Here is a 21441-nt window from a genome sequence, read left to right on the forward strand (position 1 = left end):
AGTCTTCTCTCATGAGGTTCAAGTGTCTTCAATGGATCTGGAAATTCATGAGAGAGACAGAAAGTGCCAGGCAGGAGAGAGGCTCTTTCTTCAAGTTCAGTTGCAGTCTGACCCAAACTGTTCTGTGATGATCCATCTCGGCCTCCTCCTGAAGTCTCCAGTATCACAGATGCCAGTCTTCATCCAATTCGATTCACTCCACGTGACATCAAGAAACGATTGAAGGCACTGGATACTGCAAAGGCTATGGGCCCTGACAATATTCCGGCAATAGTACTGAAGACCTGTGCTCCAGAACTTGCCGCGCTCCTAGCCAAACTGTTCCAGTACAGCTACAACACTGGCATCTACCCTGCAATGTGGAAAATTGCCTTGGTATGTCCTGTTCACAAAGAGCAGGACAACTTCAACCCAGCCAATTACCTCCCCATCAGCCTACTCTCAATCATCAGTAAAGTGATGGAAGGTATCATCATCGACAGTGCTATCAAGAGGCACTTGCATAGCAATAACCTGCTCAGTGACGCTCAGTTTGGGTTCCACCTGGGCCACTCAGCTCCTGACCTCATTATAGCCTTGGTTCAAACATGGACAAAAAAGCTGAACTCAAGAGGTGAGGTGAGAGTGACTGCCCTTGACATCAAGGTAACATTTAATCGAGTATGGCATCATGGAACCCGAGCAAAACTGTAGTTAATGGGAATCAGGGGGAAAACTCTCCGCTGGCTGGAGTCATACTTAGCTCAAAGGAAGATGGTTGTGGTTGTTGGAGGTCAATCATCTGAGCTCCAGCACATCATTGCAGGAGTTCCTCAGGGTCGTGTCCTAGACTCAACCATCTTCATCTGCTTCATCAATGACCTTCCTTCAATCATAAGATCAGAAGTGGGGATGTTCGCTGATGATTGCACAATGTTCAGCACCATCCTCAGATACTGAAGCAGTCTGTGTAGAAATGCAGCAAGACCTGGACAACATCCAGGCTTGGGCTGATAAGTGGCAAGTAACATTCGGGCCACACAAGTGCCAGACAATGACCATCTCCAACAAGAGAGAATCTAACCATCTCCCCTTGATATTCAATGGCATTACAATCATTCAATTCCCCATTATCAACATCCTGGGGGTTAAAATTGACCAGAAACTGAACTAGAGAAGCCATATAAATACCGTGGCTACAAGAGCAGGACAGAGGCTCTGAATCCTGCGGTGAGTAACTCACCTCCTGACTCCCCAAAGCCTGTCCACCATCTACAAGGCACAAGTCAAGTCATTGATGGAATACTCTCCACTTGCCTGGATGGGTGCAGCTCCAACAACACTCAAGAAGCTCGACACCATCCAGGACAAAGCAGCCCACTTGATTGGCACCCCATCCACAAACATTCACTCTCTCCACCACTGATGTACAATGGCAGCAGTGTGTTCCATCTACAAGATGCACTGCAGCAATGCACCAAGGCTTATTAGACAGCACCTTCCAAACCCGTGACCTCTTCCACCTAGAAGGGCAAGGGCAGCAGATGCGTAGGAACGCCACCACTTGCAAGTTCCCCTCCAAGCCACACACCATCCTAACTTGGAACTATATTGCCGTTCCTTCACTATAGCTGGGTCAAAACCCTGGCTTCCTAACAGCACTGTGGGTGGACCCAACCCATGTGGACTGCAGTGGTTCAAGAAGGCAGCTCACCACCACCCTTCTCAAGGGCAAATACGGACGGGCAGCAAATGCTGGCCTAGCCAGGCATGCCCACATCCCACGAATGAATGAAAAAAAGTGAAGGATAGAGTACTGGACTCTAGTCTTTCTTCACTTACACGTTTTTATTTACAGAGGCACACATTGCATACTGTGTAACTCTTCAATAAAACCCTCTTTCAGCCTTCTCCTTTATGGATAAGCACAGGCAAGTCCTGAATTAATACACACCACCTGAATGTAATTAATCTCCAATTAATGTAAAATTAACAATGGAGTGAATTTTAACTCAGTATTGGTTTGTGGGGAGCCCAAAGCCAATTTTAACTGTTAGCTCACATTTTAATTTTTTGCACCTGTCTGCCACCTGATGCCAGCATGAATCACATCAAAGCTGGGTGTTGAGAGTGGGAACTCAAGGAATGGTCTCTGGTATAAGATGGGTGGGGAGGAATTCCCAGATATCAGTATTGGGAGGGAGAGAGAAGGTAGGAGCAGGGGTGGCCCAGGGATTCCTTTAGGGGCGCAGAGGAACACTGCTGCTTTTCCTGGTCCCCAAGAATCTGAAGAGTACTTTACCATGGCCTCTTGTTGTCACTGTGCTGGTGGGTTGCCACCTGGGGTTCTTCCCCATGTTCCAGTAATACAGCATTATGGTGTTGCTGATGTCATTAGGTTGTGAAATTTCTATTTCATTTATTCCCTGTAGATGGACCTCGGACAACTTGAAAGCCGACAAAGCCAAACGTTGTTTTGCAGGAATAAAGCAATCAAGTTGCTAAGTCCGCTCACCAAATTTGATCTCCTCCCTCTCACCTGTTCTATCCAGAGGTGGGAAGAGGGGTTAAAATCCACTCCAAAATGTTTTTGGTCCGGTTGGTTGAGGAGGGAATGTTCATTTCGATAATTTCCTGCTCTTCCTCCAATATAATGTATGGAATCTCATACATTTATCTGAGCAGACTTAGGGGTCCTAAGTTTAATACCTGTTTCGAAAGACAGCACCTTTGACAATGCAGTACACCTCAGTCCAGTATTGTCAGCCTAGGCTGTGTGTTTAGTTGCTGAAGTTGAGCTTGAACCCACAGAAGTGACAGAGCTAGCAACTACAACTTACTACCAATTATTCTTGAAGATTCTGGGTTCAAGTCCCACTCCAGGACTTCAGCACAAAGGTCAAGAATGACACTCCAGTGCAGTACTGAGAGAGTGCTGCACTGTCCGAGGTTCCATCTTTTGGATGAGACATTAAGTTAAGGACCTGCCTGCTTTCTTAGGTGGATATAAATGATCTCATGGCACTAATTTGAAGAATAGGGGAGTTAGCCCCAGTATCCTGCCCAATATTTATCTATCAATCAACAACACAAAATCCGCATATCTGGTCATTGTCACATTGCTGTTTGTGGGAGCTTGCTGTGTGTAAATTAGCTGCCATGCCTTCTTCACTACAACACTGAATTCACTTCAAAAGTACTTCATTGGCTGTAAATTTCTTATAGACGTCCGATGGTTGTGAAAGGCGCTATAAAAATGCAAGTGTTTCTTTCTTTAACTGCATGCAGTTATGTGCTGTGGAAGATACCCACTGGAAATTGAATTTTGGGTGCTCATATTAATTTCAAGTGAAGCCTTAAGGACCAGTTTGCATTCCCGGTGGGTAGGTTTCAGGTGTGCGTCAGAAAATTACAGGCTGTGCATGGCCAGTGGGCCAGGTGCAAACTCCGAAAATTATCCCCTCACAGACAATAGGCAGGGAGACATTCATCCTGTTTGTCTGGTCCACCTCGCCATTAAATAACCATGGATTTAAATATTTCCACTTGGCTCTAAGGATGCCATCAAGTCAATTCAAGGTATAATTTTAAAACAAGAGGCATATTCGTGAAAAACACTTACAGTTTGACGTGGTAGATTTGCATGGCAGTTTGTTAATAGCAGGTTCACAGTGATAATCAACTTGCCAGGAATTCACAAAAGGAGCAGCAGTGTGTTCCAACATTCCCATACTACTCCTGAAATCATCCTTGGGATCACTGTTGAAATTACCACACAGTCCTGCAACAGAATAAACACTGTGTATTACAATAGGAACATATTGCATTTTATTAAAGATAAAACCTCATTCAGTTTGACATGTAGCTGTCATGTTAATTGTGTTTAGCATTTGTCATCACTGCTGCCATCAAGGAGTCTAGACCCTGGATGACACAACATATTTCTGGTGACATACACTTCCCAAGGTTACAGCCAGGTGGGCGTTGGCATAGCTTGTTCCCACTGTTCATCTCCCAAATGACTACAGCAAGTGATTTTGTTACTGGGGTTTAACCCCGTGTGTTTTATTTATCACATAAACAAGCAGTGACAGATTTTCGTGTAGGTTTAAAACAGAAGATTAACTATTTATTGAACAAGAATTCATTCCCAAAATGGCCGAAACCACACCCATGCACGCATTTTCTCTTTCTCTGTCACACACACACACACACACACACACACACGAATAGATAGACAGAGAGGAAAAGGGTAAGTGGTTTGAATTGAGGTCGTTGTTCAGGGTTCACAGTAAATCTGTTGCATCTTCTCGAAGGCCAGTTTCTGTTTTAGAGTTGCAGGCCTGGGTGTTTGTAGTTTTCTGGTGGTTAAGAAATCAACAAGCGCATGGGAAAGGCTTCCACTGCTATGTCCAGACTGGCCAAGAGAGTGTGGGAAAATGGCGCACTGACATGGAACACAAAAGTCCGAGTGTATCAAGCCTGTGGCCTCAGTATCTTGCTCTATGGCAGCGAGGCCTGGACAATGTATGTCAGCCAAGAGCGAAATCTCAATTCATTCCATCTTCGCTGCCTCCGGAGAATCCTTGGCATCAGGTGGCAGGACCGCATCTCCAACACAGAAGTCCTCGAGGTGGCCAACATCCCCAGCTTATACACCCTACTGAGCCAGCGGCGCTTGAGATGGCTTGGCCATGTGAGCCACATGGAAGTAGGCAGGATCCCCAAGGACACATTGTACAGCGAGCTCGTCACTGGTATCAGACCCACAGGCCGTCCATGTCTCTGCTTTAAAGACGTCTCCAAATGCGACATGAAGTCCTGTGGCATTGATCACAAGTCATGGGAGTCAGTTGCCAGCGATCGCCAGAGCTGGCGGGCAGCCATGAAAGTGGGGCTAAAGAGTGGCGAGTCGAAGAGACTTAGCAGTTGGCAGGAAAAAAGACAGTAGCACAAGGGGAGAGCCAACTGTGTAACAGCCCCAACAACCAATCTTATATGTAGCACCTGTGGAAGAGTCTGTCAGTTTAGAATTGGCCTTTATAGCCACTCCAGGCGCTGTTTCACAAACCACTGACCACCTCCAGGCGCTTACCGATTGTCTCCCGATACAAGGAGGCCAAAAAAGAAGAAGAAGGTGGTTAAGGCTTCAGACTGGAGGCGGTGGTCATTTCAGTTCTCCACTGCACAAAGCTGAAGTGGAGAATTCACAGCAGGGCTCCTTTCCTGTTTTGACTAGCCTTTCCACAGTCACTGGCTGGACTGCCTTTCTGTGATGTTCTTGTGATTTCTCTCTCTTCAGATTTACCTTTTAAGCTTCTGTTTGGAGATGCATGGCCTCCTCCCTGTTTTGACCACATAATGGACCAGGATGTGTCTACTTTACACCTTCTTTGTTTCAGAGGAACTAATTTAATTCAGGAATGACTCTTGATGGTTTCAGGATGTGTTGACATCGCCTCGTCTGAAGTGTATTCTTTGTCCATAACAGACAGTGAGACAGTTTGAATATGCAGGCCAAGTCAGCTAGCCTTCAGCATGCATTTTGCAGCACGCTGTTCACTTTGTAAAGGCAAAGTCAATTTTTTCAGGGGACACTCAGTGCATCGAGTGCTGCTGGAGGGCACAGAGTGTGAAGAAGGGAGTTTGGTAAGTGATGGAGTTTGGTAATGAGGGGAATTATAAATTAATTATGATAAAATAAATTAAATTAACACGATAGAGATGGCAGGACATGTGATGTGTCGCAGAAGCAGTATGTGAGAGCTCCTGGATGTCACGGCAATCCATGGCTACCACATCTGTAGTGTGTCTGCAGCTTGAGGAGTTTTGGCTCAGAGTCATTGAGCTGGAGGCTGAGCTGCAGACATTGCAATGCATCAGGGAGGGGGAAATATACCTGGACACTTTGTTCCAGAAGGCAGTCACACCCCTTAGGATAGGGTCATCTGGTTAGGTCAGTGGTCAGGGACAGTTAAGCGGATCGAGAAGCTGGGAGTGGAAGAGCCTCAGCCCTTGCAATTGAGCAACAAGTTTGACATTCTTGCAGCTTGTATGGGCAAGAGTGAGGGCTGTAGTGTAGATGAGCAGACTGACCATGGCACCATGGTACAGGAACATGGAAACATCGAAACACAGAAAATAGGAGCAAGAGTAGGTCATTTGGCCCTTTGAGCCTGCTCCGCCATTCATTATGATCATGGCTGATCATCCAACTCAGCAACCTCTACCTGCTTTCGCCCCATATCCTTTGATCCCTTTAAACCCAAGAGCTATATCTAACTCCTTCTTTAAAACATACAATGTTTTGGCTTCAACTGCTTTCTGTGGTAGCGAATTCCACAGGCTCACCACTCTCTGAGTGAAGAAATTTCTCCTCATCTCAGTCCTGAAAGGTTTACCCCGTATCCTTAGACTATGACCCCTGGTTCTGGACTCCCCCACCATCGGGAACATCTTTCCTGCATCTACCCTGTCAAGTCCTGTGAGAATTTTATAGGTTTCTATGAGATCCCCCCTGACTCTTCTGAACTCCAGTGAATATAGTCCTAACCGACTCAATCTCTCCTCACACGTCAGTCCCACCATCCCAGAAATCAGTCTGGTAAACCTTTGCTGCACTCCCTCTATAGCAAGAACATCCTTCCTCAGATAAGGAGACCAAAACTGCACACAATATTCCAGGTGTGGCCTCACCAAGGCCCTGTATAATTTCAGCAAGACATCCCTGCTCATGTACTCGAATCCTTTCGCTATGAAGGCCAACATACCATTTGCCTTTTTTACCGCCTGTTGGACCTGCATGCTTACCTTCAGCGACTTGTCTATGAGAACACCCAGGATCGTTGCATATTCCCCTCTCTTAGTTTATCACCATTCAGTAAATAATCTGCCTTCCTGTTTTTGCTACCAAAGTGGATAAACTCACATTTATCCACATTATACTACATCTGCCATGCATTTGCTCACTCACTCAACTTGTCCAAATCACCCTGAAGCCTCTCTACATCCTCATCACAACTCACCCTCCCACCCAGTTCTGTCTCATCTGCAAATTTGGAGATATTACATTTAGTTCCCTCATCTAAATTATTAATGTATATTGTGAATAGCTGGGGTCCTCGCACCAATCCCTGCAGTACCCCACTAGTCACTGCCTGCCATTCGGAAAAAGACCCATTTATCCCTACTCTTTGTTTCCTGTCTGCCAACCAATTTTCTATCCATCGCAATACACTACCCCCAATCCCATGCGCTTTAATGTTACATGCTAATCTCTTATGTGGGACTTTGTCGAAAGCCTTCGGAAAGTCCAAATAAACCACATCCACTGGCTCCCCCTCATCAACTCTACTAGTTACATCCTCAAAGAATTCTGGTAGATTTGTCAAGCATGATTTCCCTTTCGTAAATCCATGCTGACTCTGTCTGATTCTACCACTGTTCTCTAAGCGCTCTGCTATAAAATATTTGATAATGGACTCTAGAATTTTCCCCACTACCGACGTCAGGCTGACTGGTCTATAAAATAAAATAAAATGAGAGGAATTAATGCGTGGCTCAAAGACTGGTGTAGTAGAAGTGGGTTCCAGTTCGTGGGGCACTGGCACCAGTACTGGGGAAAGTGGGGGCTATACCGTTGGGACGGTCTACACCAGAACTGTGTTGGGACAGGTGTTCTAGCGAGTCACATAATTAGGGAACTAGAGAGGACTTTAACCTAAATAGTGGGAGCAAGGGATCAAATTTGGGAAGATGTGATAAATCAAAGAGTAGGGACAAGGCAAAAGAGAAAGGTATTAAGATCCAAAAAGATAAACATACTGTGACAGAAAGGGAAAGTGATTACAAATCTAAGAATATATCAGCAGATAAGGCGCAGATAGAAATAAATAAGTATGATCTAATAGCTATTGCAGAGACATGGCAGCAGGATGGCATAGATTGGGATCTGAATACTAAAGGGAACATGGTATTTAGGAATGTCAGGAAGCTAGAAAAAGGTGGAGGGGTGGCTCTGTTAATTATTAATTGTATTAACACAATAGAGAAGGATGACCTAAGTTCAGGAAACCAGGATATAGAAGCGATTTGGGTCGAGATGAGAAATGCTAAAGGCAAGACATCACTTGCGGGAGTGGTGAACAGGCCCACTAATTGTAACCAAATGGTAGGATGGGATGTAAAGGAAGAAATAATGGGTGCTTGTCAGAAAGATAAAATGATAATCACGGGAGATTTTAATCTACATAAAGATTGGAAAAATTAGATGGGCAAAGATAGCCTAGATGAGCAGTTCATAGAATGTTTTCGGGATAGTTTCATAGAAACTATAGGCTGGGGTGGCACAGTGGCGCAGTGGTTAGCACCGCAGCCTCACAGCTCCAGGGACCTGGGTTCAATTCTGATTACTGCCTGTGCGGAGTTCGCAAGTTCTCCCTGTGACCGCGTGGGTTTTCGCCGGGTGCTCCGGTTTCCTCCCACAGCCAAAGACTTGCAGGTGGTAGGTAAATTGGCCACTGTAAATTGCCCCTAGTGTAGGTAGGTGGTAGGGAATATGGGATTACTGTAGGGTTAGTATAAATGGGTGGTTGTTGGTCGGCACAGACTCGGTGGGCCGAAGGGCCTGTTTCAGTGCTGTATCTCTAAATAAATAAACAGCACTTTCTGGAGCCAGAGAGCAGGCTATACCAGACCTGATATTGTGCGACGAGATAGGATTAATTCATGACCTCATAATTAAGACGCACCTAGGCAGCGGCAACTCATAATATGATTGAATTTTACATTCAGTTTGAGCAACAGAAGAGTCGCTCAAATAATAATAATAAATAGTAAGACTCTTACTTTAAACTTAAATAAGGGTAATTATGAAGGCATGAAAGTAGAGCCAGCAAAAGTTAACTGGAAAAGTAGGTTCAGGGATCGGTCAATAGAGATGCAGTGCCTGACATTTAAGGGGATATTTCAGAACACACAGACTAGATACATTCCAATAAGAGAGAAAAATTCCAAGTGGAGGACCCACTATCCGTGGTGAACTAAAGAAGTTAAAACTAGTATGAAACATAAAGAAAAAGCATATAATTGCGCAAAGATGGGTGACCGGTCAGAAGATTGGATGGAACATAAAAAGCAGCAAAGAACAACTAAAGATATTAATAAGGAGGGAAACATTATAGTACAAGAGAAAGCTGATGAGAAATATAAAAACAGATAGTAAGAGTTTCTATAGATATTTAAAAGAGAAAAGTTAACAAAGTGAGCGTTGGTCCTATAGAAAGTGAGTCTGGGGAATTAATAAGGGAAAATAAGGAGATGACAGATGAATTGAACAGGTATTTTGCATCGGTCTTCACCATAGACAATATAAGTAACATCCCAGAAGTAGTTGTAAATCAGGAACATGGAAGGGAGGGAGGAATGCAAGAAAATTACAATCACCAGGGAAGTGGCACTGAGCAAATTGTTGAAGCTGTGGGCTGACAGGTCCCCAGGTCCTCATGCACTTCACCCTAGGGTCTTAAAAGAAGTGGCTAGTGAGATAGTTGATGTGTTGGTGTCATGCTAGGTCCCCACCTGTCAAGAATGAGGCACATTAATTTTGTCATGAACATTGATTTTGAACTGATACTGAAGTGAAGAAAGGACTTGTTAAACAGATCAGCTGTAGCTGGAAAAGACATTTGCAAAGTAACAGACGGTGATTGGAAGGACAAAGGTACATTCCCTGACACATTCAACCCACAATGGACCTAGATCATCAGGTAATGTGTGTAAGAGGAGCATTCCAGAGACTGCTAAGGTGATACAATCCAAGACGTGGTCAGACCAGTTAGTCACATGACTAACCTGCTTGGCAACCTGGGGTTTTCTGAATTGTACAAACAGTTTGAACTCAGAAAGACTGTTTGCTCCTGGACTGAGAAGATCTCTCCTGTCTGCTCCCATCTCTTTCTCACAAGCCTCTGAATCCACTGAAGACACATGAACCCCAAGAGAGAAACAAAGTGATTCCTGACAACACAGTGGCCTGCTGACATCAACAGAGTGTGCCAAGCTGCGCACATGGGTAACTACATCTTGCTTGGACAAGTGGCATGTGTGCGGGATGATGTCATTGCGTATCCGCGCATGGTCCATCTTTGCGCATGCTCGATGAAGCGTCATCGGGTATTTAGCCCCCCCACTGAGCTGGAGGAAGCAGCTGAATGGGAGAAATTGAGGCTGGAGCTCTCCCGCCTCAGCCGCTTGCTCAAGACCATGCTGCTCCCTCCCTGCTTTCCCACCTCCTCCAGTCGCTAGCTCTGGGCTGTGCCGCTTCCTTCCTCCCGGCCACTCGTTCCTACGTCACCACGTCACCCCGTGCGGCCCGCCTTGGTTCTTCGGGTGACGCATGCAGACTGATCGAACGTGGGTGCGAGTGGCCGAGAGGAGGGAAGCGGCACCACCTATAACTAGCGGCTGGAGGGGGGTGGGGGGGAAATAGAGAGCAGTTGCTAGTAGCTGCATTCAGGTGAAATCAGTCCTGGTCAGTCATATAAACAAATCACAATAACGAATTGGCAGCACATTTTATACTCTGCCCGATTTTCAATCGGGGTGACAATTCACCATCTTCCAACGGAAATTCAATCATAAAATTACTTTTGTATTTAATAGGATTACTGCAATATTAAATGGATCTGAGGATTACAGTTAGTATCCTATAACAACATCGGAGCACATTACTGGGTTTCCATCCAACTTAATGTCAGGTTAGTTTGCTAGAATGATCTACCAATAATCATTTCCTGTGATATATTGAGCAGCACCATCTTTAATCCTGGCAACTGCCTGAGCCTCGAAGAAACTGACATTCCAGTTGAAGAGCCTACATTTGCACATGTTCAAGTACTGCTCCACCTAGTGGTTGTGTTGTCAGCAAATGCAGCCAGTTTAGGGAACCTTGGTTGACGAGGGATATTGAGGGTCTGGTCAGGACAAAGAAGGAGACATATGTCAGGTATAGGCAGCTGGGATCGAGCAAGTCCCTCGAGGTGTATAGGGGATGTAGGACTACACTTAAGAAGGAAATTAGGAGGGCAAAAAGGGGCCATGAGATTTCCCTGGCAGATAAGATAAAGGAGAATCCTAAAAGATTCTATAAGTATATTGAGTAAAAGGGTAGCTAGGGAGAGAGTAGGTCCCCTTAAGGATCAGTGTGGCAATCTATGTGTGGAGCCACAGGAAATGGGCAAGGTCTTAAATGAATATTTCTCGTTCGTATTTCCTGTGGAGAAGGTCATGGAAGCTAGTGAGTTCAAAGGTGGGAACAGCGATATCCTGGAGCATATCAACATTACAAAGGAGGAGATGTTGGAGGTTTTGAAGCACATTAAGGTGGATAAATCCCCACGGCCTGACCAGGTGTATCCTAGAATGCTATGGGAAGCAAGTGAGGAAATTGCTGGGACCTTGGCAGAGATTTTTGTATCATCTTTAGCCTCGGGTGAGGTACCGGAAGACTGGAGGATAGCTAATGTTGTGCCTTTATTTAAGAAGGGCAGCAGGGATAAGCCAGGGAACTACAGGCCGGTGAGCCTTACATCAGTGGTGGGAAAGTTATTGGAAGGGGTTCTGAGAGACAGGATTTATATGTATTTGGAAAGGCATGGTCTGATTAGGGATAGTCAGCATGGCTTTGTGCGTGGGAAATCATGTCTCACGTATTTGATTGAGTTTTTCGAGGAGGTGACCAAGAGGATTGACGAGGGCAGGGCAATGGACGTTGTCTACATGGACTTTAGCAAGGCCTTTGACAAGGTCCCGCATGGTAGGCTGGTCTGGAAGGTTCGAACACATGGGATCCAGGGTGAGCTAGAAAATTGGATACAAAATTGGCTTGGTGATAGGAGGCAGAGGATGGTAGTGGAGAGTAGTTTTTCAGATTGGAGGCCGGTGACCAGTGGTGTGCCGCATGGATCGGTGTTGGGCCCTCTGTTGTTTGTCATATATATTAATGACTTGGATGTGAATGTAGGGGGCATGATTAATAAGTTTGCAGATGACACCAAAATTGATGGTATAGTGGAAAGTGAAGAAGGTTGTCTAAGGTTACAACAGGATATAGATCAACTGGGAAAGTGGGCAAGGGATTGGCAAATGGAATTTAACGCAGACAAGTGTGAAGTGATACATTTTTGGAAGTTAAATCAAAGCAGGACATATACAGTAAATGGCAGGGCTCTGGGGAGTGTTGTTGAGCAGAGAGACCTTGGGTTGCAAGTACATAGATCCCTGAAAGTGGCAACACAGGTAGACAGGGTGGTGAAGAAGGCGTATGGCATGCTTGCCTTCATCGGCCAAGGCAATGAGTAAAGTGTTGGGACATCAGGTTACAGTTGTACATAACGTTAGTTAGGCCGCATTTGGAGTACTGTGTGCAGTTGCGGTCGCCACACTACAGAAAAGATGTGATTAAGCTAGAGAGGGTGCAGAAAAGATTCACAAGGATGTTGCATGGTTTGGAGGGCTTGAGTTATAAAGAGAGATTGGATAGGCTGGGTCTGTTTTCCCTGGAGCGAAGGAGGCTGAGAGGGGACATGATAGAGGTATATAAAATTATGAGAGGCATAGATAGGGTAGATAGCCAGAATCTGTTTCCCATGGTAGGGGTGACTAAAGCTAGAGGACATAGATTTAAGGTGAGAGAGAGGAGGTTTAAAGGAGATCAAAGGGGTAAATTTTTCACACAAAGAATAGTAGGTATCTGGAATGAGCTGCCTGAGGAGGTGGTGGAGGCAGGAACAGTAGTGTCATTTAAGAGGCATCGGGACAGGTACTTGAATGAGCAAGGCATAGAGGGATATGGAATTAATGCAGGCAGGTGGGATTAGTGTAGGTAGGCATTATGGTCGGCATGGACGCGCTGGGCCAAAGGGATGGGTTGTCTTATGAGAAAATGTTGGACAGGCTAGGCTTGTATCCGCTGGAGTTTTGAAGAGTAAGAGGCGACTTGTTGAAACATATAAAATTCTGAGGGGTCTTGACAGGGTGGATGTGGAAAGGCTTTTTCCTCTTGTGGGAGAATCTAGAATTAGGGTGTCGCTGTTAAAAACAAATAAAACATTTAAGACAGAGATGAGGAGAATTTTTTTTTCTCTCTGAGGTCATGAGTCTTTGGCACTCTCTCAAAAGGCAGTGGAAGCAGAGTCTTTGAATATTTTTAAGGCAGAGGTAGATAGATTCTTGATAAGCAAAGGGGTGAAAGGCTATTGGGGGTAGGTGGGAATGTGGAGTTGAGGTTCCAATCAGATCAGCCATGATCATATTGAATGGCAGAGCAGGCTCGAGGGGCTGAGTGCCCCACTCCTGCTCCTCATTCATATGTCCGTATGTAACTCTTGTTTGTTTCTGCATTTTCATTGTTGCACTTCTCATCTTTATCCACTCTCCCAGCACTTAACACCACCTTTTATTCTTTCAAATTACATAGGGGCACAGAAGCTCACTAGTCACCATGCTGGAGTCAGGGACAAAGGGAAAGTAAAGTCAGATGCTTAATTTCATGCGGTTTACCTTTTCTATGTGAGAATAATCATCATATCCTCCTTCCCAAGTCAATGATACGGTGATGAGTTGGAGCACTGAGATCCGAAATGAAGAATGCTCGCACAACTGTACACAGCACAAAATTCTAATCTCAGGCTTGTACAATCAGATATTTCCTTTGGGTTATAAACATGTTGCACAAAAGAAAATAGTAACTGCAGTAGGCCATTCAGCCCATCAAGCCTGCTTTGCCATTTTGTTGGCCACACTAGCTTTATTTCTTCAATTCCAATCTTTCTCCATTTCCCTTAACATCACCCTTGCCTTCTAAGTAAATGTCCATCCCCCTTCTAAACTCCCTCAATTAATTGTGTGTCTATGGACCTCTGGGTCAGCGCATTCCAGAATTCACAACCTTCCCTGAATTCACTATTAGCTGGCTCAGTTTGCATCCTAAGATCCTTGTCTTGGATTCCCTTCATTATTTTAAACATTCAAGCAGATTACTCTTTAAACTGCTCATCCCCAGAAAATGTCATTCCACGTTTACCCAGTCTCTCATTGAAACTCAGCCGTGTCATGCGAGGTATAATCGTGCATTCTGGACTCCCTCCTAGGCCAGTAGTCGTTTCTAAGATGAGATTCCTGAAACAAATTACATTGGCCACCATTCTTCCAACTTGCTCAATCTATAAATATTTATAATTTTATATATTCTTCACAATTTGCAATGAAGCAAATGATATAACCTTCAGGCTCTGGGCAGTTCCTTTAGTGTTTCTAGCTGGCCTCAGACTGAGCTGTGGATTATATAAATATTCAGCCCATGATAACCCTGCACTTGGTACTGCTGCTGAGAGCACAGCCCGTGGTTAGGAGTTTCAGATCCCTTTATTCCATGTCCAACAGAAGCCTTACAACTTTTTCAAGGCTCACCTAATTATTCATCAAGGATTTAAATACTGAATGCGTGCATGTGTGTGCACATGTATGTGGGGGAATATGTCTTTTGTCTTTAAAAATGTTAATTTGCAGTATTTATTAATGGTGCTTAAACTCTTACCAGTACTGGTGCCATAGAAATCATTTCCAATATTAACATACGCCTGAAAAACTGGGCCAACCTGGATCTGCATCTCGAGGCCAGACAGAGTGCTCACCTGAATGTAGGTGGAAGATTGTCTGTAAATTGTAATGTTCCCTAAAAGAAAGCAGGATAATGCAAATTAATTGACATGGCCAATAACCACAGAAGATGAACCCATTTCCACTGTAAGGTGCGAAACAGCAATGTCGTGGATAGGACAGTGGCCATGAAGGTTCCATCACTTTCTTCTTACCTGCAGAGTTGGGAAATCATCTAGAGTCTTTTTTAAGAGTTTCCACTCAGTCCTGTTGCTGGGTGTGTGTGAGGAATTAAAACAGATCTGCATTTGAACAGCCTATTTATAAGAAAGATAGAGGGGGCAGAGAGAAAGAGAGACAGAGAGAGATAGATGATGAGACATGAAATCCAAGTTATGATTTATGAGTGGGTTGAGCCTCATCAATTATAAACCTCAGCAGTGCAGCAACTTGCATGAGTATAATTCATATCACAAAGCATATCACATATGCTGTACCACAAGATAGGTAATTGAATAAAGCTTAGATGCGAAGATTAATATGAAATATAAATTATATTTCTGCATGGATGGTGCTGCTATTTTAGTAAAGTCACGACATTTTTCACAATGCTATGTCAAGATGATATCATCATCATGTACTATAAATAATGGGGCAAAAGGAATGGGTATGCACAAAGAGTCAAAGCCAGAAGAATGGAGAGTTTAGGGTTGGGATGGTGGTTTTAGGAAGTTATAGGTGGGGAAGGGTGAGGTCATCCAAAGTAATAAGCGCAAGGATAAGATTTTCAAATTGTAGGTTTGGGAGACCAAAAGCCAATGTAGAGCAGAAAGAAAAAAACAGTGTGATTGTTTATCCTGACCTGATGCAAGTCAGAATAATGAACTGCAGGATTTTGGATGAGCTGACGTTTACAAAGATGGAGGATGGGAGGTCAGTTAGTCGAGTCTAGAAATCACAAAGTCATGATTTATGGTTTCAGCAGAAGATGGGATGCAGCAGGCAATCTTAGTAATGTGAAAATCAGCTGTCCTTTGATGGAGAGCACATGGGGTCAGAAGCTTAGCTTTGGGTTCAATATAATGCCGAGATTAGAAACAGGCTGATTCTTTCCGAATCAAGAAATCTGCAGCTGGATTTTCATTGCGGGGTCCAACCCCACGCTGCATCAGCGTGGCTGATGCAACACTATCTTCAAATGTAAATGATTTAATTGGGCTGGGGGTGAATGTTGCACAGAAGTGGCGGTGCCATGACTGGCACAGAGGTGGGAAGTGGCTCCAAACTGCAATCTTGAAAGGCCCTGACAATAGCAATGGAGACCAATCTTCCCAGAGCCTCAGCAGAGTCGTAGGTGTAGAGCTGTGTTATCTGAAGCAAGTACCACATAGCATAAAGCTGGCAGATGCATGGACTGTGATGGCCTGCAGCTTGGCTGCACCTCCTTGTAGCTATGCTGTAAGGGTGGCCTATAGGATCAATACTGTGCAACGATCACAAAGCAACTCTCCTCATGAACACCTCACACAAAACTATCTTGATTTAGACAGTGTCAAAAAAAGCATTGGGTACTGTGTCACTTTTGAGGCTTGCATCTAGGGTTCCCTTTCCTTTTGACCTTCCTTTTCTTAATCCACCGCTCCTTCAACCTTGGCAAAGGCTGTTGATGGGTTAAAATGTCTCTTAGGGCTGCCCAAAAGCTTTCTAAATCTTTATTCCCTCAATTGTAATGCTTCTCCTTAATGACACACATTCTGTTAAATTTGACTTACAGACAAAGACAATTATATGAATTGAATTTTATGGAAAAATTCCTGATCGACCGCAACATGATATCTCAAGTTAGAGTGGTCCATGCATTTTAAATGCTCTAATCCAAAGGTAGCACTCGCACCTGTGGCAGAAGGTTGTGGGTTTAAAACTGACGGGACGACCAGCACATAATCTAGGTTCACACAGTGGGAAAGCTATATTACTGTATTTTGGATGAGATGTTAAAAAAGAAAGATGTGCATTTATATAGCACTTGTCACAACCACTGGACGTCTCAAAGCGTTTTACCCGCTGAGTATTTCCAGCAATTTCTGTTTTTATTGCTGTGGTCCTAATTGGCTGTCAAATTTACCTACAAAACAATAGTGACTATACTTATAAAGCAATTCATTAGCTGTAAAATGCTTTGAGATGTCACATAGATGTGAAAGGTGCTTTTTAGATGCAATTCTGTTCATTCATACTGGCCCTTTGGATATAACAATGGGCCTATGTTCTGTTGGAGTCGGATGACCAATGTTGTCAGATCTGCTGTTACCTGTTCTGTAGGGTAATTTCTTCACTTCACCATTGACAATGATCATGTCCTGTTTTGAAATTTCGATATTTAACTGAAAAGAAATGAAAGCAGAAAAAATTTGCTGAATGTAAGTAATAGCTTAAAATAAAACTAAAATGCTTTTAAAATGTACAAAATTGGGTAATCCACTGCAAAAATGAGCATGGAGTGCTTTCCCACTAGGAGTTGCTGACGATAGAAACGATTGCATCTTTTAAGGGAAAACTAGATAAATATTTGAAGCAAAAGAAGATATAAGACTATTGGGAGAGAGCTGAATCTGTCAAGACCTGTAACCGCAGCACAATATAACAAACTATCAGTATGGCTTTTCCTTCCTGTTAGGATATAGAAATCGTCCAAATTCTCCCCACCTCATACACCCCATTGGATTATGGTTGTGTGTCTCCATCAATGTTCCTGTCATGAGAGATACATACAGCAGTGGGCGAGTGAGCATGTTCCCTTTGATTTTCCCTCCTCTGCTAGGTGGGGGGGGTGCACACGGCTTGACACCTTCCTAATGTATTGAACTGGGGCCCCAGCAGGAGAGTGAACCTCTCCACTGCATGGTGCTGCTCTAGTCTGACACATGCATATGAGCTCTGAAGGAATCCTAAATGATGTCTCATGCTTCGTGGGTTCAGTTCTTACCTTATCATTGGTATAGGTTATGGCTGTCAGGCAGGTTTCTGAGCGTTTATTGCCACACTTCTGAAAAACTGCTGTTAAATATCCATTTCCAGGAATCTTAGGACTCTGCATAATAGAGTTGTTGAAGAAACAATACAACGTATTATTTATTTCATATCAGTGGGGAATTCTTTATGACTATGAACTTTCATGAAAGTACATCATGAGGCACAGAAATGATTTCTGAATTTTATTGAATGTAAAGGCGGCACAGTGGCGCAGTGGTTAGCACCGCAGCCTCACAGCTCCAGCAACCCGGGTTCAATTCTGGGTACTGCCTGTGTGGAGTTTGCAAGTTCTCCCTGTTTCTGCGTGGGTTTTCTCCGGGTGCTCCGGTTTCCTCCCACAAGCCAAAAGACTTGCAGGTTAGTAGGTAAATTGCCCCTAGTATAGGTAGGTGGTAGGGAAATATAGGGACAGGTGGGGATGTGGTAGGAATGTGGGATTAGTATAAACGGGTGGTTGATGGTCGGCACAGACTCAGTGGGCCGAAGGGCCTGTTTCAGTGCTGTATCTCTAAACTAAACTACAGCACCAAGTCCAACTGACTAGTGAAATCAAGCATTTATTTCTCACACAGAAATAATAGTTATATGTGGAGTTTTGGCTCAGTTCAATTTGGTTTATTTGGCAGTTCTCTCACTTTGAAGTCTTAAGGTTATGAGCTCAAGATCCACTCTGGAACTTAAGCATTCAGTCAAGATTCATTCCAGTTCCGTTCTGAAAGGATACTATCCTTTGGATCAGAAATAAAATCAAAATAGGTGAATGTTAAAGATCCTATGGTATTATTCAACGAAGAACATGGAGTTGTCCCAATGCCCTGACCAACATTTCAACCTCAAACCAAAAACTAGGAAGGTAAGTGGTCATTTGGTTCTTTGTGATCTGTGAGATGTTGCTGGTGCATAACGACTGCCACATTTGGCCTCATAATAATCACTGCACATTGCAAAATAACTATTGATATGAAGTGCTCTGAGATTGAATACCACTGTTAATTTACCAGTGACTTTAAATCCAAATTGTAAATCTAACTTTGCTCAATCACATAGCAACTTCAAACTCTTTTGCTATACTTCAAAACAATTATCCCAAATGTGACTGAGATAACTTCAACTACATTTCTATTCCATCAGTTTAATAAGCTCTAACTAAATGCCTAATAGAAGTGTCAATTGTAACCTCAATGCCTTATACAAGTGCTTATTAGTTGTGTTAACTTGAATGTTGAATAAGGCAGTGATAATTGATGGGTCTGTGGTTGGCTTCATCTTTAAAGTGAAAAGAAGTTAACTCCATGCACTCAGTTTGTATTTTTAATTCTATGCTGATTGTCTGTGTTGATTGGTTCAGGGTGTACTCTGGGCTGGGTGCACCAGGTGGTTCAGGGCTGAGCTAAATTGATTACCCTAATAATCCTTAGACACATATGGTAGTAATCTGGTTAGAATTGTTTAGATAAAACATCAGAAGTTCTGACAGTATTCTTCATACACAGCATGCCTTCTGTGCATCACATAGAGCATGTTCCCTTTAGATCCATTTACAGCATCTCTGTTGCTGTCTTACAATATTTTAACTATTACTCCAGATCCCATTCCCTTTCAATTTCTTTCTTGAATATTTAGGAGGAAGAGTAAATTTGTCAAGACCTAAAAACCCTTAAAACTAAGCACTGGCAGGCACCTTCACACTAAGGAGCTTCACTTAACAGCTGTGCATATCAGGAGATAAAAGGAATATTTCCTATGCTTTGCCATTTGTTAATTTAAGTCATGGGCAGTGCAGCTGTGATTCCCCAATATGGGCTGAGTAACTTGTGAGGCTCCCCAACAGTATTGAATCTCCCCCATAGTTACTAGACAGCCCTATCCATGGCCTAAAATAAGATGAGGCCTCTCAGGGAATTCATCAATAAAAGTACTTGAACAAGCAAGTTATCCCAGATTAACAGGTGTTAACCAGTGACATAAATGCTCAGAGAGTTTTTAAGTCCCTCAAGTGACTATTATCCACATCAAACTCCAAAACTAACAGATAACTAACATTTACTGTTCTTCGATGCACTGTTTGGTTCTCCTTCATGGCTCTAAACTCCTACGAATGTAGTAGAATGGCTTTATCTGACCCAGTTGCAAGATCTGAATTATGATGTGGTGAATTTGCAACCAAGAGGGGAATTGGCTATAGGGAGGGAAGACCCTAGCCTACAGCAAACTGTTACCAAGTACCTCTGAGCATTCCCATGCCCTTCGTGCAAGCATGTGGATTAAAATTAGTGATGAGTAGGCCTAGCATGTAGCAATGGATATGGACACCTAGAATGCTAAATGACCAGTACGACACAAGCTTCCTTATGTAGGTTTTTCCATCATGTTGCTGAATAAATTCTGAGCTTTGGAACAACAACCGCTGGAAGGCATTGCCTGAAACCAGGTATGAGAATACATGTTCATATATCCAGGCGTTAGTGCCTACCATGGGTTAAAGAGAGGTATATAGCTGCTGCTGAAGCTACATACACCCAACTAGTGGAACTGCCATTTGATGAGGTGTGGTGCATGTCAATGCTGTTTTCAGGAGGGTGGTGCCAACAACCTCATACATTTTATCCTGCTTGCCATGACACTCATGTGGAGTTGCTGGTATATGCTGTCTTAGTAAAGGCACAAACTTGTTCTTGTCAGTTGCTTTACAAGCAATGAATGATTAGTTTCATTTTGAGGGGCAGGATGACAGCAAATGTCTATGTTGGGCAGAAGGGACTCCAAAGAAACACATCTGTTGATGGAAGCTTGGAATTACCTTGAATCTCTGCAGTTTAGTAATCTGATACTTGAACTAGAGAGGCCCACCATAGTCCAGGGCATTGTTAATTATTAATAAGTCAGCTTGGCCTATTAATGGAGTTATGAAAGTGCTTCCTTTTTTTTTGTTAAATATTTTTGAGGACTCAATCATTTTGGAAGGCTGAAGATTTCATAAATGCTGGACTTTTTTGTTGAAAGTTCACTGAAGGGACACTTGAGATGTGTTTGAAAACAAACTTTCCTGGATATCACACGCTCTAAGATAAATAAACAACTGAAATCTTGATGACTTGGGGAGATGTTTATAGAGAAGTGACATGGCAAGATTTATGAAGGTCAGGAATTATTTTAGCTTTTTGAAATATTGTTTTGGGTTCAGTTGATCCCTAGCTCATCTTTCCTGTACCTCTCAGAGCCCCTGAGAAATCCAGTGTGTCAGATCCTCTTTCTCTACCTCTTTGAAAAAACCTTGCGAATCTAGAGTGTAATAACTGAAACTCCTGATGCCACATTTCCTTTGGAAATCCTGCCAGACTAATTCTCAACATCTTCAGAATGAACTGCTCCACAAAAGATCCCAGTGACCTGTCTCCGTATACCTGGACACCAGACCAAAAGGGGCAACTGACATCCTTCCATATCTTCTCTTTTTTTGCTCTTCAAGAATTAGCAAGTATTTGTCTAAAGTATTTTTTTTATAAAATAGCTCTGCAGAGAAAATGTCTTTATTTTTCTTTAACCTGTGTGTGGTGTGTGTGTGTTTGGGCTAAGGTAAAAAGGGATCTTTCATATTTCAATCTCTATTAGTGCTTTGTTTCTTTTCTGGAAAAGCCTTTTTTTTTAAAATCTGATTTTGTTATTAAAGAAACCTGGTTGGTGTATTTTATTCTGGGATAAAGAGTGGATTATATGATTGACCATATCGGTAACGGGGTAAGCATTTAAATATATGTTGTGACCTGTGGT

The 21441-nt window shown here is 43.3% G+C and overlaps 1 protein-coding gene across 1 annotated transcript in view; it reads right to left on the reverse strand.

Moving 5' to 3' along the window:
- LOC137377250 (mucin-6-like) overlaps window positions 1-21441 on the reverse strand; it is a 268629-nt gene that overhangs the window by 105771 nt on the left and 141417 nt on the right. Inside the window, exons 16-19 of the mRNA XM_068046793.1 lie at window positions 17624-17728; window positions 16949-17021; window positions 14576-14713; window positions 3602-3760 (exon numbers count right to left, since the gene is read on the reverse strand). Of these exons, the coding sequence (XP_067902894.1) occupies window positions 3602-3760; window positions 14576-14713; window positions 16949-17021; window positions 17624-17728 (475 nt within the window). The remainder of the gene's footprint in view (window positions 1-3601; window positions 3761-14575; window positions 14714-16948; window positions 17022-17623; window positions 17729-21441) is intronic.

Source organism: Heterodontus francisci, chromosome 14 (assembly GCF_036365525.1).
Source record: "Heterodontus francisci isolate sHetFra1 chromosome 14, sHetFra1.hap1, whole genome shotgun sequence".
Taxonomy (NCBI): domain Eukaryota; kingdom Metazoa; phylum Chordata; class Chondrichthyes; order Heterodontiformes; family Heterodontidae; genus Heterodontus; species Heterodontus francisci.